Here is a 17,866-nt window from a genome sequence, read left to right as displayed (position 1 = left end):
GTTTGAAGATGGAGAGCTTTGACTGGAGGCCAGGCTGGATCAGCTGTAGGTGTGATCAATGGTCTTAATAAAAGCTAGTATGTTGCTGAAGCACAACCACATTGGAAAGAATGTAGCGCCCTCTCCCCCCCGCCCCCCCCCCCCCCCCTTTTTTTTTGGGTCATCAGTCATTGCATTCACATATAAACGATCATCATCATCATCATCATTTCTCACCATTAGTCATGTTCATACTTGCATCATCACCATCACCTTCGATATGTAAGTCTGCCTCTGACAAACTTCAGAACGTGTAGGTCTACGGCTGAGCTGGCACTACAACTCTTCTACTGTTTACTGTCTCTCTCTGTGTGTGTGTGTGTGTGTGTGTGTGTGTGTGTGTGTGTGTGTGTGTGAGAGAGTGTGTTGCCTCTGTGGATCTTGCTGATATCTTTTGGGTGTTGGTTTCCCCAACGTAACATATTGTTAGGCAAAATAGCATTCATAATAATTGGCACTACTGGCAAAAAGGGTTTAATTTTTGCTAGCCAAGAAACAAAAGCACAAAGTGTAAATGTTTTGTCTGAAAGATCATTGTTTCAGCTAACTTTGTTTTTCCCACTTATAATTCTAACATTAGGTTTTTCAGTTGCATGCTTTAACAAAATGTTCTTTTCAGTAACACTTATACTGGATACTCTTAAAGTGAAGCAGTTAAAATCCTCTCACAGTCCATAGCCACTAACATGTTCTTTTTGCTGTGTCTTTGTCTTAAATCTCATGCACATTACTCCGTTTGTAATATCTACATTATTTACAAGCAATACAGCCATCCTGTGTACCCAGGTCTCTGTCTTAAGTTCTCATTATGGGAGTAAAATAATTTATAATCTTAAATACAGTCCTCTTATGAAAAAGTTTCAGGGTCCTCGTATCCCCTTACCTCGTCAGTTTATATACAGGAATATGCAATAGTCCAAAATATGGATTTGATTGCCCGTATGGGCTAATATGGGGACCAATGCCCTGTATAGGGGCAGGTATAGGACCCATGTCCTGTACAGAGCAAGCATAGAGACCTCTCAGAGTCAAGAAGAAGTCAAGGCAATGGTATGTGACTCTCTCCTCAAAACCACAGTTAGGATTTAGAGGTTCACGCGAAGAACAAACTAACAGAGACATTTAACCATTGGAACATGTCATATTTTATCACACGGGGGGAGAAAACCAGTCTCAAGTTAAACCACTCTTGAGCCAATCAAATAAATAATCAGACCCTTAAATAAATAAAGTTAAAAAAAGCACCCAAAATAAGTCATTTGTCCTTACACAGTTCACATTACACAGGGCAAGGATAAGTTGATGAGGACGTAAGTGAGACACAATTACACATAGAAATACAAAAAGAAACAACACTAAAGCAGTTTGGCAAGCATGCAGGAGCTCGTAGCTCAAACACATGCATTGAATTGAACAAACACGGACACACCACGTCAGGCGAGCAAAGTGCTGCCTCTGAGAACGACTCCATACAAAGTCCATGTAACAAATTAAGACATCGTAATTCAGACCCCATCCCTTTATCTAACAATGCCCCTCTTACATTCAAGTGCAGTTCCTCCCCTTTTGATTGGGTGACTGATTATTAGGTTTGTAAGCCTGTGAGTCAGAGTGGTTGGTGATATTGTGATATACTGAGTCAGCAGAATGATTTGCCACTGTCGCTCTTCAGGAATATGGAGAGGAGGAATAAGCGAAAAAATCTTGCATGCAAATGCAACATAGAAGTGAGTTTTTTGGTTTATGTTTTCTTATTCTTTCATGGATCTCTGTTTGGATACAAAACACAACTGGCTTTGTGTATTTTCAGCATGTCAAAGTAGCCTTTCTCTTGAGCCAGCTGGTGGTCGCAGGAGCCTTTCTGCGCACCCGGCCGCTGACGTCGACAGCAGAATGTCGCCGGCGGACGCTTCCTTGCTTCCTCCTGTTCGACTCATCCGCTCGCTCTTGCAATGAAAAAAACCCATGAAGAGTGCAAAGAATGCCATGAGGTTAATGTGATGGCCTCCCAGTGAAACTGTGGAGGAGGATCAGTGCTGTGGGCAGAGCCAGGTCCCCGGGCTCTGCCCAGCAGTCTGTCTGTCTGAGCTGCCATGATGGACACCTATCCTGTCCTCAGTCTGTCTGGGAAGAGTTTTTTTTTTTTTTTTTTTTTTCCCCCCTCTCTTCATAAGAGAGGGAAGAAGGTGAGAAAAAAGAAGGGAGGGATGCAAAGAAGAGGGTGGGTGGGTGGGGGGGGGTAATGTTTTGGGATTGAAAAAAGGAGGAGGTCGGGGGTATGGACGAGGGGAAAAGAAAGAAGGGAAGATGGAGGAGGGGAGGGAGTATAGAGTGCTCACAGGCTGAGGGGGCTGTGTGTGGGGCCTGACGGAGGGCTCTCAGGACCCCTGGCCTTTCTCTGCTCTCTGGCCCTGAAGAAAACCAAAAACAAATTAGTTACAGAACCACACATATCTGTTTGTATGTGGTGTGTGTCATGACATTTCCCTGTGGGTTTTTTTTTTCTTCACATTTTCATAACCAAAGGCCATACTCAGAGCAAGAAGAAAAGTTAGTCTACAAACACCCGGCAACCCTGCAACCCTGCAATTCTCAGGCACGCTCACACGCGTCACTCGTCCAACCCCCCCCCCCCACACACACACACACCCCCCACACACACACACACACCCACACCCACCAAGGCACTAAGAAGAAACTGGCAGGCCAAGCAAAACACATAAAAGTCCTCTAGTGATGACAGTCAGAACATGCCCCGAGGAAGACCGTATGCAAGAATCGCTCCACTGTCTTCCTGTCAGTCATGCACAACTACTGACATCATTTGGCAGTCCTCGGAGAGAGTGACAGACAGAGAGAGAGAGAAAGAGAGAGAGAGAGAGCGAGAGAGAGAGAGAGAGAGAGAGAGAGAGAGAGAGAGAGAGAGAGAGAGAGAGAGATGATAATCCAGGATCTCCTCTCCCCCTCCCTCCGCTGACATGCAAACAGGCATCAGCCACCAGGAGAGAGGGAGAGAGAGAAGAGAGCGAGACAGGACTCACCCGTTTCAGAGGCCTATGGTCCATCAAGGGGCTTCACAGGAACAGTAAAACAATACCAACTATTAGCACCAGTGGCGATGTGTGTGTGTGTGTGTGTGTGTGTGTGTGTGTGTGTGTGTGTGTGTGTGTGTGTGTGTGCCTGTGTGAATGGTTGAGGAGGTTTAAAGGGTTTTGTGTCTCACCTGTGGCGGCATCGGAGCAGAAACCTCAGGATCTTGCGAGCAGCCTGGTTCTGTTTTTTAGTTAGGAGACTGCTGTAAGCAAAGTCACAAGTGTCAGGAGGCTTAACAGCATTATGGCTTCCTTTACCTGTGTATGTGTGTGTGAGCGTGTACTACCTGAGGGAGTGTCTGTAGGAGCGGTAGTATTGCTGGATGAGGACCGCTGCTCTACGACTCTGCTGGAACTTCCTCTGTTCGTGGAAACTCCGGAAACGACTCTGGATCAGGATGGCTGCCAGGGTCATCCTCCTATAAAGTGCATACTGAAAGAGAAGACAGCAGCAATGTTAGGAGACGGACTTTGGTAACGTTGAATCCTGGATACTGAAAAAACCTCACACGATGGATAAAAGCTTCAACCACTGAACTCATCCAGCGTGTATATTTACAGAAACTTCATAACAAACATTTTTCGTTGATTTGATCAAACATAATGTTTATAAAGACTGCTACGACATTCAATAACAAATCAGCTCTAAATCTTTAGTTGGATTGAGCTGTAGGATATAACATCCATGCTGATCTTACGTACTGAGAGAAAAAGACTGAGCATGAGCTTTTCTAAAGAAAATGAAAAGCTAGAGCATACGCTGTCTGCTGCTCCAGATGCAATATTGCCCGGCACAGTGCTTCAAATCCTTTTACAGAATCTGAAATATTTCTTGTGTGACTTGAAATTGTTTTTGTTTTCTGGTGTGATTCTTGAGCAATTTAGCTCATAAGTCAAGAAAATCCAATATACATGATCTCAAAATATGAGAAGTTCTGCTCTATTTACCATTTACCATCTTAACCAACCAAAAAAGATCACGTTAAATATTTGTATTAAATGTTTGAATTACATTTCTGTGAATGTTGTGTGAAAAGAAACAGCTGACAAAACAAACTTTTGAGTGTGTTAACGAACAGCGAATTGCTGGCTATTAGCTCTTACCTGCTTGTATCTCTTATAGCAGTGCTGAATAACTGCTGCGATCTCTTTACGTTGTTCCTGAATGGGACCCTGTGGTGAGCGACACAATGAGTGTGAGTAAACCTTGTCAATGTAGAATGGTTTGTGGTCAGAATGAGTTCTACACAGAGAAGAATAAAACAAGTCACGGCTGTCTCATAATCAATAACATTGCTTCGGGACAAAAAAGCTTTTTGTTTGAAGTGAAAGTCAGCCTTGCCTTGTGTTTTCTGAGGGAGTGCCGAGCACGCCTGATGGTTTCATACAGTTTTCCCTGCTCTGCCTCAGTCATGGCTAGACAGGAGGAGTCAGTTTTCAACCTTTCCTCCTTAATAGCTGCACACAGGAAGGAGCTCCACTCAAAGGGGGAGAACGGGGCTTGCTTAGCCTGAGGACTCTGCTGATCCTCCGGCCCTGAGAGAGAGTTTGGCTTGGGGCTGGGAGTCTGGGGCTTGGCCTTGAGAAATCTGAAGAAAGCAAAAATAATACATTGAAGCCATTTGGAGCATTTTCATGAGTGAGGGAGAATAATGTGGTGTCTTTAAAAAGTATTTTATTCACCTTTCCACCTCGCCAAGGTAACCAGACAGTAACCTGACGTCACTGCTGATCCCCGCCCTCGCAGACTCAAGTTCAGCCTCCATGGCTCCGTGCTTGAGCCGACCAGACGATGTCTCCATGATGTGATCAGCCAGCATCGTAATGTCCATCTGTAACACACAATGACATTGAGCTCTGTCAATTTAAAATACTTTGAGGAACAACCGCTCTAAAAGTCATAAATAAGACAACTATCCCCCTCTCACAGAGCTTGGACCCCATTGCTTCCCTATGTTGAAGAAAAAAATAAAATAAAAACTGTGTTACTGCTGACGCAGCTTAAGAACAGATCAGTTCCTTCAGTACATCTGCCACTTCTGTTCTTTAATCTTCACATCAAGAATTTAGTTCACATTAAACATAGGTTTAGTTAGTTCAAAAACAAATCCTCCCCTCCACCTGCTGATCATACCTGCAGGTCCTCTGTGTTATCTTGGTAGGTCAGCAGCTCTGTCTCCTCTCCCCTGTCAGACAGTACTCTTTGACGCAGGTGAATTGCAAGTCGCTCTTTTCCCAGAATCCTCCTTGCTAGGCTACGCTGCCCCAGAGTCTGTCTCAGACTCCACCGGGTGCCCCCTCCTGATCCCCCTATCCTGGCCTGCAGGTGGGAGAAGGGGGCGCTGGGATGCTGAGGCTGGCTGGGGCTGACGAGAGGCGTTGTCTGACAGCTGAGGTTGGAGGGTTGAGTTTGTGGGATCTTAGGGACGAGGGAAGGTTGAGGATTAGGACTTGGGGAGGAGTTGCGGAGGGTGTTGACGGGGTTGGTACCAGGGATCGTGTTAGCTAGCTTTTGCTGTGTGTCAGAGCTGGTTTTGAGTCTTTTGGCTGGGGGAGGACCACTTTGGTCTCCCTGGGCTCCCTGTGGGACTCTGTGTCCTGTTTGGCTCCAGCTCTGGTTCTGGGCGTCCGCCTGGCTCTCCGGCCTTGTTCTCCTCAGCTCTGGACGAACAGAGAGCGAGGAAAAAAGCATGTCAAAGGTTGACAACGGTAGAGATTCCCAGAGTGAACACGGAAAATTTGTCTAATGATAGAACCCTCACTATGTTTAAATATACCTGCTATTGGTGATGATTTAATCATAATTTTAAGAGTCAGGCTATTTGGGAAATACACTTATCAGTTTTTTCTTGCAACGTGTTCAATAACAATGTGGATTCGTCTCTCCTGTCAGTCTTGTTAATACTCTGTGTAACTGAGGTCAGCAACCATTCAGCTGACCTAAGCAGAAGACTGTCTGAAGGGAACAAAAACTGCCTAACAGCACCATTAAAGCTTCCTGTGTGACAAGTCAAACACTGCTCAATTTGTTCAAAAAGATTAATGCGGTTTAAGAAAAAGGGGTAGAGCAATTTCTAGGCTACTTCAGGAGAATATTGAACATAATAACACATTGTCTCATAAACAATTTCGTTGTTTCAAACAAACCGGATAAAAAATAGTTTAGTGAGCTTTACACATGCTCGTCTGTGAATTTTGTTACTTGAGCACAGCTACGAGTCTCTACTCTGACCAGCTGCAAGCTGGTGGTTGGTGGGAGGAGTCCCAGAGATTAATCAAACCCATCGAACAAATCCTGAGCATAGATGAGAAACTATGCCGTGTACTTTTTATTGAACTTTCATTGAATGAGCTCTTTAACATGGTGAAATGTGAAATGTTTGCACCTGAGTTTGGGTTCGGGTTGGAGCTGTTGCTTATTCCACTGGCCTGTGACTCTCCTCTCCATCTGTCCATCCACGCTTCGGCAGGCAGGCCTTGAGTTTGAGGACTCTGCTGCAGCTGCTCTAAGAGCTCGGCCAGTCGGGTGTGGCCTCGGGACCGGGCAATGTTCAACGGCAGGCGTCCCAGCGAATCGGGAATAGCGAGAGCTCTTGGATCCCACTGATAAAGCACCAACGCTGCCTCAGTGTGGCCGAGAGCACACGCCCACATCTGCGAGGGTCAGGAGAAAAGAAAGACGTGTCACGGACACAGGCACGCGAGGAAGTTAACAGAAAGGCTTCTACTTGCTAAAGTATTGATCACTCACCAAAGGAGTGCACGAAAAGTGGTCTACGTTTAGAGGGTCCACTTCCAGCTCGAGGTCAATACTGTCAGCGTGCTTTGTGCTGCAGAGCAAGACAACAAAAGTGAAGCTACTGATGCAATCTTTGCGGAGAGACTCGTTTAATGTTTGAGGATAACTCACCGCCAGCGGATGAGTGTCTGAATGAGCCCCGCATAGCCCTGAGCTGCAGCCAGATGCAGTAAGGTCATCCCTCTGGAGTTCTTACTGTGGACGAGCTGATTGGAAGTAGCCCAGCACGGCTGAGACATCATCTTCTCGCACACCACCACCACACGACCCTCGAACGAACCCTGATCAGGAGAGATCTTGAAGGTTGGTGAAGGAAAGAGTGTGAACTTTAAGTGAAGAGGTTTATATTCATATTCACAGTAGAGTTCACAGTTGGAAAGGTTTTGTCAACATATAGCTAACTTTCACTCGGAATTCATAGATCTGGTCAAATTGAAAAATTCAAGAAACAAAGCAAAAGATATGTCCCACCTCTTGGTAACATACAAAAAATGTCTGTTGTCAGTGTTTTTGCCTCTAAAAAAATGTGTTTACTTCAGAGTGAGTGCTGGATTTGATGAATGGTTTGACAGAGAAAGTAAAAAGTTAAAACATAAAATGACAAATGAAAATCTATCATAGTGACATTTGTATGTATTTAACATCACCAGAATAGTCAGGTTGAATTTTATTTAAAATATTTTTTTAATATAATTATAAAGTTTGGGATGCAAGAACAGGAGCAATTGCTATATATTAACTGTGAATACATATATATGAACCTGTGTAAATAATTGGTGACCCTAAAATTGCCCCTCGGTGTGAATGTGAGCGTGTGTGCTCTCTCTGTTTACTGAGATTGCAATTTTGGCACAAAACTGCTTCTTATTTGATAAGTTGTTCTGAAACTAATACTTATTAATTGATTCTAAAGCTCTCAAACATAAATTAGAGACACCTAGTGCATGCTCTCCTAGATCTTGATCCAAGTGAACTGGACTTGGTTATATGTCTTGGAAGGCTTTTTGCCCCTTTTCCATAATTGATGAAGCCAGTGGGTGAGGGGGAAAAATGACATAAAACAAAGTCCAGCTCACCTGATGCAATTTCTTTGGTGTGTCTGGTAAAAACATTCAATTCATTGACCTTTTAAATATCACTTTTCAAAGTGTGACTTTCTTTGTTTGTGTAACAGCATTGAAGGCCGACTGTAATGGAGCATTTCACCGAATCCGCTGTCTTACTTGTGTCTGCTGATCAGTGGCTCCTCCCCCCTCCACTCCTCCGCCCTTGGTTGCCATGGCTTCAGAGCTGGGGTTCTGATTGGTTATCTCAGCCATCCTCTGTTCCATCTGCTCCAGACGCTCCAAGATGGACATCCTGAACTGGGTATCTAAGGAATAAAAGTTGGGACATATAAAGCTGGGAGCGTGGAGTTGCCCGCTGCATTTAGGCAAATCAACATGATGTTTCAGTAAATCCTACTTAGAGAGGCTTAAAAAGAGAAGCTCGTCTAAAGGGCTCAATACTGGCGAATAAATCAAGGCTGAAATCCAATAAATCCCTTTACACACAATGGAAAGTAGAGAAACGTGTGAAGTGTGTGAGTGAATGAGCATACAGCTAATATTACATGCAGGTTTTATTCTGTGGCCTGGCTGTTTGTGATTGTGACCCTTTGTTTCATTGCTGCTGCAGTTTTGCTGCAGTGCACATTATGTCATCCCACCTGCTGCTCTCTCACTCCGTCTCTCTATTTTGCCCTCCTCTGATTTCACTCCTATTTCTCTTCATGCTGTCTGCAGCACACAGGCTGAACAAGAAAGGGTGGAGCCATGACAGTGACACAAAGACACAGGCCCCTCCTTTCCCTCTTAGCCAACCGGAGAGGGGCATTCACAGTGACACAGCTCAGCTGGCTCCAGAGCAAAACACTCCACTCTCCTAGCTGCCAGCTTCACCAATCAAGAAAGAAAATACAGCAAACAAGGACAGTTGCATAAACACACACGAGACTGAAAAATAAAGAACACATTTTAATTAGAAACAAAAGAAAATGGGTAATACTAGAGGCTGGCAACTGCTACAGTGTTATTATGTAGTTAATTAAATGGGTTAATTGATTTGTACACTAAACTATCATGAGAGTTAAACATTCATTGACATTAGGCATTTAAATAAAGATGAATGAACTATTTAATCACCCTTCTTAATTGACAAATTAAGTAAGGATTTTGAAAAATTGTCTTTTGTGTCAAATTTTCCAACACATTTATCCGTCTGCCACAGAGACATTAGTCTGGATGCTGGTGATCTCATTTCAGTGAGGATATGGGAGTTAATGACCACTGAACCATGCGCAATCAGTCCGTTGAAAAAGTTTTGTGCAATCAACAACCTTTAGCCACCTTAATATAATATGAGTTTAACGTACCATTTTCCAAAACTGCTTTAATTTTTCATAAGGGCTACACAGAAGACTTGTTTAAAAGTCTAATCAAATATGGCACTGAATACATTTAGGAGGCAGCTTTGGGCCTTTTGAGATTTTACTTGTTTCATTAAGGTGTTTTTCATCTCATCCAAACAGTTTAAAGTAACATCAACTAAACTCTATTAACACATTACAGCATTTTAAAGCTATTTCTAAAAGGGCATTTTAGCAGCCTGTAAGTTTGCAAAGTTGCCGCTAATTACTAATGTTACACCAATTTTAATTTAATTAGCTGTTGAATCTTAAAATATTGTTGTTTTTGTTTCTACTTTCCTACTTATTGAGCTTGTGGCAAACCAATGAATATTGTCTGCAACGTGTTTGACTGGGAACTGAACCAGCAACCGTCTACATCAAACCTGCTTCCCTCACTTCTGTGCAACAACAGCTTGAAAAAAGAAAATATATTAAAAAAAATAAGTTGCCGAACCAAAATACAATCTATTTACATTAAAGTGCATAATTGTAATACATTCCTTTAATATCTGCTTGGTACAAATTAAGAGCACTGCATTTGCAACTTGTTTGTGTTGCCGCCAAGTGGACAAAAGAAAATCACTTGGTACAGTTTTAATTAGAGACAAAGGAGCCTCAGATAATCCTGAGCCAGAATCTCCTCCTACCTTTGCCCCTGCTGAGACAAATCCATTGGATATCAGCTATTAGAACTTGCACTTAAAATGAGAATAATAATTATACATCATATATAAATATAATAATATTGGCTTAAAAAGCATATAAACAATCTACAAACATCCATTTATGGATGTGGGGCTACACTTAAACTAATGGATTAGAAATAAAAACAAGAGTCAAGTAAATTGACACAAAGTGGTTTCTTCAGTGTTCATTTGAGAATTAGATCCAACAGATATGTGGCACTAAAGAAACAGTGTGTCTGTAATGAAGCTTCAGGTGATCCTCCTTCCCACACCTTGTTATGTTGTGGGCCTCTACAGGAGCACCAGCAGCCCTGCTGCTGTTGTTGTTGTTGTTCTGGAGTTCAGTGTCGCTGTCCACTGCTGTGGTGCTGAAACCACCAGCAACAGAACCCAAACAGGCTCCAGCGTGTCTCTCAGCTCAACAACCGAACGTGCAAACAATTGCGATGACTTGAGGCATTTCCACCCCTTTGTTTGACATCGACAAGGCTGGTAACCACATGATCTCCACACATACGGATATTTTACCAACAGGCACGGGAAGGCTGAAAGTGGACATTGGCTGCACAGCTTTGAATCGTAACAGGAACATTTACGTCCATCCACAGAAACAGAAACTTAACGCAGGGAAGACGCAACAACAACAAAAACAACAACCACAAAAGCAGACGTGGCTGCCGACAAAATACGCTTAAAAGTTGCCATGTGTTTAGAAAATCAGATACGCTACGAACCCAAACAGCGAGTCTCCCTATGCGCTGCTCTTTGTTCCTGTTCCCGCTTCTGCTCAACCCCGCTAGTTTGAAGTGGTGTGCGACTCACACATTGCTTCACCAACCGTGCAAAACACAACTAAGTGCAGGGAGGGAGGGGAGAGAGAGAGAGAGAGAGAGAGAGAGAGAGAGAGAGAGAGAGAGAGAGAGAGAGAGAGAGAGAGAGAGAGAGAGAGAGAGAGAGAGAGAGATGCCTCCTCCACGTTGTGTCTGGGAGCGCAGCGCTTCAAATCCGCCCGCCAGACTTGGAGCTGCAGGAGTCTCGGTCGTCATCGCCACAACAAGCCCGCACGCACGCTAAATTGGAGCAATGACATGTGACAAAGTCGTTTGCCTCCGGTGGCTCGATTTGAACGAATTTATCTTTTATTACATTGTCTTTTGTTTTTTTTTGTTTTTTCCCCCCTTTTCCTCAGACAGAGAGGCTTTTGAGGCCAAACAAAGGAGTGGAGCCAGAATAGCGCATAGCACGCAGCCATGTCTCACCATTCGCGCTCAAAGTCAAACACAGAGCCTATAAATAGCTGGGGAGAGGGTTGCACAGCACAATGCCGGTGGTGCCCAACATTTTCCCTGTCACAGAGACCGGGATTGAGGCATTGTGTCCTTGCCCTTCATTCCAGCAGCAAACAGTCAGCCTGCTGTGACTGTAGAGCCGCATTGCCGCATTGCGTAACGCAGAGATGGGGGCGAACGCAGAGTAAACCCAGGACATGCCTCGCCGCGGAGACCCGTGTGTTACAGAGCCGCAATTGCATCAGGGGATGTATTTGCACACAGAAGCTCACCTCTTCCCCTCCCCGGAGCCATGCGGGCAAACAAACCCCAAGAACCAGGTGTAATTGTGCTCAAACATCTCACAGTAGGATTGCATTTGATCAAACCAAACAAGAACAACAGCAACACCTTTAAACGCGCAATGAGCTCTATAAGAAAAGATGTAACTTTAAATTGCTGTGAATGTGAGGACAAGATATAATTGTATGTGTATGCTCACACCTTTCAAAGAACAGACATCAAAACTGTTTAGAAACTTAGATCCCATACAGGCAAACAAAGACACAAGATAAGAAGCTGCTTGCAGGCAAAGAAGACACACAGCCGAAACATTTACATAATAACTGGGTACCTGTCGACAAAAAAATCTCACAGTATAACAAGAAACCAGGAAATATAAAACAACAGCAGCACAGATTCGCAGGTTTTTCCTGAGGTCCAACGGAACAGAGGAAAGAAAAGCATTTTTATTTGCTTCATAATTTCAGGTTTATACCCCATATTAAAGCTCCCCACACACGATGAAGCAGTTACATCCAAATGCCATTCTGTTTATAGGTTTTATGTCCTTGCCTGTGTAAATAACACAGACAATGTGATGAGTGTGAACATAAATTACGGTTGATGCACACAAACGGCTGCTCTTACCATCCAGGGACAACCAGTCGTGCTGAGAAGAAGGCAGAGCAGGAAGGTCACGTGCCTTGTATTCGAACACCACCGAGGAGGAGATGACCTCACCACCCATAGCTACCTGCAGCATCACCAGTCCAGTGTCATGGGCTGGAAACACACAGAGCAGGTAAAAAAAAATAAAAATTGCTTAGACAACAGACTCCCCCAGTTTCAAACACCAGAATAGCAAAACTCTCCTGTCTTATCATGTTCTATTTATAATTATTGACATAATCTCGTAGAAATGGGATTTCATCTCCTATTAGATTAGATTGTGCAGACATCACAAGAATAGTGTGTGTGGTGTGAGTGTTACCTGGGCAGTAGCACCGCAGCACTCCGGGCTGGATAAGGGCAGCGGGGACGCTGATGTGGTCGAACAGACAACTGTACTCACTGTTTGACTCCAACCACGGCCCTGTGATGAGCACCTTCACTCCACCCTATGGCATATAAACAGAGGCCACAGGCTACGTTACAGTATTGAGCATGTTCTGGATAATCTCCAGTTAGTATGTTTAGGAGTGTAACTTTGAAGGTAATAAACACCAAAACAATGCAATGTGTCCCTGTATGTATGTCCACTCATCCGAAGAGGAACCTACACTGGAAATGCATCTTTAGGATTTATTTCTTTTTTGCCAGAGAACATACTGTAAATATGAGATGTGGCAAAAATATACACATTCTTTATCAAGATAAAATGCACCTCAAACATATACAATATCTTTATTAAAGTTAAAGTAAACAAAAGTAAAGGCTCAGAAATGTTCTCAAAGGAAGTCAAAAACATACCCGAGTCCACATATTTTAAGATAATGTTTAAAATGTTGGTAACATCTTGCAATGATCTGCTCGTCTCATACATCCATATTTTTATTTACAGTACAAATTGGAAAAGGTATAAACTGAAGTATTGAAAGAAATTGTTTACTATTTGCCAACTTTAAATTTCATGGTCGTACCCTGTTTAAAAAAAAAAGGCATGTTGACAACAAAAGGCTAAAAAAGTAGGCGCTACTAATGCATTAAAGGCAAAGGACCATTTTACAACTAATTTGGATATTTCGCAGCTCGACTGTAACATGGCTGAGTATAAGGCAGAGAGAAATGAAGGTGAGCAGCGGTTTGATGAACACCAAAAATATGTCTAAAAACTTTTTTAAAAAAAAAGTTCCTTAAAGTGAACTAACAAAAACTTGGAACATTCCACCATCTGCAGTGTAAAATATCATCAACATTGTTCAGAGAATCTGTAGACCAGAGTTCAATATTGTATTCTCGTGGTGTCAAGATCCCTCTGGTCGAACAGCTTTAAGAACAAACATGGCTCTGCATTGGAAACCACTGCATGGACTCAGGAACACTTCCAATAGTCACTGTCTGATAACAGTTAGCCACGTAAAAAGTTAAAACAGTATGATGCAATATAGAAATCATACAACTGGAAAAAGGCTCATGTAAAATGGAATGACACAAAATCGGAAGCTGCTCTCGTGTCAGATGGCGGCGATTAATAAAATATCAATGATAAAGAATAACCAAAACAAAAAAAAAAAAGACATTTGTGATGTTTTAGAACTGCTGTCATGTCTTAGTTAAACATCTGATATGTTGTAAGTTTTCTCTCTTAATTTAATAATGGGTTTAAGAGATTTGGAATTGCATCCAATAATGGAATTTGGTTGAAAATTTCTCTAGCAGCTGTTACTGTACTGAAAGCTAAATAATCTAATATTTGCTGTCAAGATGTGAATATGGATGAGGAAAGATATGTGATGATAGATGAATGGGTACACAAAGGGATGATCATTTCTGTCTCTCAGTGTTGTAACGGCACAGAATAATGAAAAAAATACACTTTAGAAAAAACCTCTTTAGAACTCAAAGAGTCAATGCTTCAGACATATACAGTATGTGTAAAAATGTGATGTGTGTATCAAAGTAAAATATTGTGAAAAATACAGACTGTACAATGATTACAACAAGAGAGTATTTGTAGTCTGACACTTGCCTGCTCTATTTGAATGGAAACTGATAGCTATTTCACATACTAAACTTTCAAAGAAACAGTTTTGTGAATGACAAACGTTATAGTGTGAAAGGATCAGTAGCAGCCTCTAGAGGCCGAGCAGCTTATTACAGCCAATAAAATAGGTTGAACTGTGAATAATCATGAGCTCACGCTCGTGAAGCCAAAAATACAATAATAAATACAGAAAGCACTATTCTCTCTAAACAAAGCAGATATGAAGAATCAAACAATTTTTCCGTTTTGCCATTTGTACTGTTAAAGACAAACCTGGATGTTCCTTCTAGAAGCATTAAAAGTGAAACTGACATCATGGTGATGATGCAGGAAGAAAGCTGCAGAGAAATAGTGGCTGAATTTAGAGAACACGAGTTGTTTGTGACGATTTTGTCCAGTAATTGTGCCGACCAATTGGAGCTTGCCCCCGCAATGTGAACTGATGGTAAAATGCAGCCTTTCCACAAGTTTCATCATAATCCAGCAGAGCGGGTGTCTGACATATTAGAAGTGGTACATGGGTAAATTAATGAGGCCACCCAGGGGAATCGCTAAAAGATTGAAATTTCATCAAAATCCCATCAGTGGTCTGAAATATTGTGACTCCTTAATGACCACACAACCATGCTGGCGGTAGAAATTGTGCTGAGTGTGATTCCGGCGTAGAACATCAGTACAAACTACCGTCACTCATGTGGCGAGAGGTCTAATTTTACTGTAGGGAACAATGATTAATAAATAATGATCATCAAGTTGGGTTTACAAACCTCGGGATAAGACCACTCTGGGGAGTAGTCTGTCACACCGAACAGCCTCCCAGTCTCCTGGAGCAGACCCAGAGCTCCCTGCTCCACCTCCGATCCCTGCAGGTGACCTGCCCCTGTGCCGGGCTCCTCTCCTGCAGCCCCCTCCTGAGGCATGAGAACCCCAGTGACCGCGGCCCCCACCCCGGCCCCAGAACCTTCCACCGAGATGAAATCATTGATGAGATCAGAGAACTGGCTCCCGAATGAAGCCTCGAAGCCTTCCAGACTGATGGCTGCTCCTGCTCCGGCTGTGGTAGCTGACACCCCTCCACCCTGCTGAGGAAGCGGAGAACTGTAGAGCGCCCCCTCAATGTTTGCGCCGGCCGCTATCGACTGAGGACTGGCCACCACAGAACTGCTGGCCCCGGTCAAGCTTACACCGTTACAGAGAATCTCATTTTCCCCTCCTCCTGTGCCCCCACCTGCTCCCCCGCATCCCCCACCTCCACCTCCACCACCCCCACCCTCCTCTCCTCCTCCATTGTCATCTGTGGGCTGTAGGTAGTGTTCAGTGTCAACACCTGCGTAGGCCTCATGAGTATCCCCGGCCTTGAGTAGTAACTCCCCTCCATTCTCAGTTGGCTTGTCTAAGCCCCCGGCGTCCTGATGAGCCCTGCTTCCTGACTGGTCGACAGCAGCCTCCTGCGGCGTCAGGGGAAAAGAGCCTGCTGCCACTCCTTGTCCGTTCCTTGTGCACAGAGCCTGCTGGTCTGTGCTCGCTTGGTGGAGGTGTGTGTGAGGGTCTCCGTTGGTGACAGGAGAGTCTGTTGGCACTGTGGGCAGGCTTATGAAAGCCTGGGCTTCACCTGTTTCTTGGGCTGTGTCAGTGCCATTGGTCTGCAACTGAGAGGGCTGGCTTGTCTGGGGGGATGCCTGGAGGAAGAGGCCCGGGGAAGGGTGGTGTGCAGGTTGGGACAGACTCTGGACGCAGGCTGATGACATGACAGCGCTGAAGTCCATCTGCTCCAGGGTGGTGCTGGGACTGAGACCGGTTCCTTCTCCCACATAGCTGCTCTGTGTGGACAGCGGCTGCTCCAGGGGCGTGGCTTCTGTCTTGATGTTGTTGACAAGGGCCGGGTTATAGACAAAGCCGTTAGAGGAACAGTGGAGTCCTCCATCATCACCGTTACAGCCCTCAGTCTTACCTCCGCCTCCTCCATACGTCTGGCCCTGCTTGGGGTTGTTGAGGAAGCAATCAGGGTCAAACGTCATGGTGGTCTCGGGAACGGTGACTCCTCCACTTGAGTCTAAAGAGCTTGACAGAACCAACTCTGCACCCTCCCCTAAGCCTACTCCACTGGGAAAGGATGCAAACCTCTGATTTTCAGGGGTGACAGCCAGCAGAAGGCCAGCGGTGGTACTTTCATGGGTGGATGCCAGCAGGTGGGTGTGGCCAGCAGAGTAAACCGAATCCCCAGTCAGCGTGGTGACCTCTGACATGAATACAGCTGTGCTCTGTGATAAGCCAGCTCCGATGGCCAGAGCAGGACTGTCAGCCATGTCACTGGTGATTGACAGTGGAGAGCTCTGGGTGGTGTCAGGAACCTCCACCTGATTGGTAGACGTAGAAGAAGACACCTCCATGCTGCTCTGCGGGAGTAAGGAGGGTTTGGTTATCCTCCCGTTTCTCCTCTCTCCTCCACCTGCCCTACTCCTGCCTCCTCCAGGACTGGGCTCTGTCTGGCCTTCTGACACATCACTGTTCTGGACCTCCGTGCCATCTGCCTCCTCAGCCCTCTGGCCTGCCGCTACGCCGGTGCCCACTGCAGTTCCCCCTCCTGCTGCTCCGCCTGGCTCCTGCTTGGATGAGATGATGCGCTGCTTGACACTGGAACATTTCTGATGCAGGCTGCTCCCAGCACCTGAAAACACAAAAAAACAAACAAATATAAAAAATCAAGAAAGATTGTATCATTACAGAAAAAGGACACAGCCATTATATTTGACCTGATATTATATATTGTGTATCAGGTACTCTTCTAAGTGAAATACCTGACATACATTAGACAGTGTATATAGCACCCTCCAGTGTTCAGAATCAACGTGAGTTCATAAAGAGTAAATTATCACTTGATGAAAAAATCTTGTGAAATCTCTGGACACTTATGCAAAACAGACAATTAATTCAGAAGTTTATTTTAATTTGATTTCGAGCATCTTTAAGAACTTTCAGTGTCTCAAGCAGAAGGTGTTCATTTACATCTTTTTTTCTTAATATATAATTTAGCCGGTTCATTTTCAGAAAGAAAGCCAAACACCAAAAAGTTGAATCTTTTGGTGCCTGACGCTCATAAAAATCCCAGCGCCTAGAGAGGGATCAAGCTAGTGATGAAGTCAGAAGAGCAAAGAAAACAAAAAGCAAAGAGCTGTGTGGACAAATTAGGACATGAGCAAGAAATGAAGGAGTACTTAAGTCAGCAAGCCACTTAATTTTGGGCAGCTGTCCTTATTTGCCCTTCGAAACCAGATCAAAAAGATGGATGAGATGAGATAAGTGTGTGTATGTGTGTTAGTGTGTGTACTGGAGTTATCCACTCCCTGATGCTGATTTATGAATAATACATGCTGGATATTTCAGGCATCTCTGTCTTCTTTCGCTCAATCCCTCCCTTTCCTCGTTGCAATCTTTATTTCCCTCTAGGTGGCAGCATGGCGTTGACTGTTAAGCCCGTTGAATACCAAAAAAAAAAAAAAGCATGTGTTTAAAAAGGTATCTACAGTGGATAGTGAATAACACAAAC

General features: G+C 44.1%; 1 protein-coding gene across 1 annotated transcript in view; it reads right to left on the bottom strand.

Moving 5' to 3' along the window:
• Positions 1–2,195: 2,195 nt before the first annotated feature.
• Positions 2,196–17,866, bottom strand: part of LOC308108283 (calmodulin-binding transcription activator 1-like) — a 54,375-nt gene continuing 38,704 nt past the window's right edge. Inside the window, exons 8-23 of the mRNA XM_080461112.1 lie at positions 15,751–16,987; positions 15,087–15,480; positions 12,607–12,733; positions 12,264–12,398; positions 8,154–8,302; positions 7,042–7,226; positions 6,883–6,961; positions 6,518–6,785; positions 5,266–5,792; positions 4,815–4,963; positions 4,474–4,720; positions 4,236–4,304; positions 3,419–3,564; positions 3,263–3,334; positions 3,081–3,111; positions 2,196–2,450 (exon numbers count right to left, since the gene is read on the bottom strand). Of these exons, the coding sequence (XP_080317238.1) occupies positions 2,418–2,450; positions 3,081–3,111; positions 3,263–3,334; positions 3,419–3,564; positions 4,236–4,304; positions 4,474–4,720; positions 4,815–4,963; positions 5,266–5,792; positions 6,518–6,785; positions 6,883–6,961; positions 7,042–7,226; positions 8,154–8,302; positions 12,264–12,398; positions 12,607–12,733; positions 15,087–15,480; positions 15,751–16,987 (3,848 nt within the window). The 3' untranslated portion in view covers positions 2,196–2,417. The remainder of the gene's footprint in view (positions 2,451–3,080; positions 3,112–3,262; positions 3,335–3,418; positions 3,565–4,235; positions 4,305–4,473; positions 4,721–4,814; positions 4,964–5,265; positions 5,793–6,517; positions 6,786–6,882; positions 6,962–7,041; positions 7,227–8,153; positions 8,303–12,263; positions 12,399–12,606; positions 12,734–15,086; positions 15,481–15,750; positions 16,988–17,866) is intronic.

The sequence above is a fragment of the Lipophrys pholis genome, assembly GCF_963383615.2.
Source record: "Lipophrys pholis genome assembly, chromosome: 4".
Classification (NCBI taxonomy): Eukaryota; Metazoa; Chordata; class Actinopteri; order Blenniiformes; family Blenniidae; genus Lipophrys; species Lipophrys pholis.
This window is presented reverse-complemented; position numbering and strand designations above follow the sequence as displayed.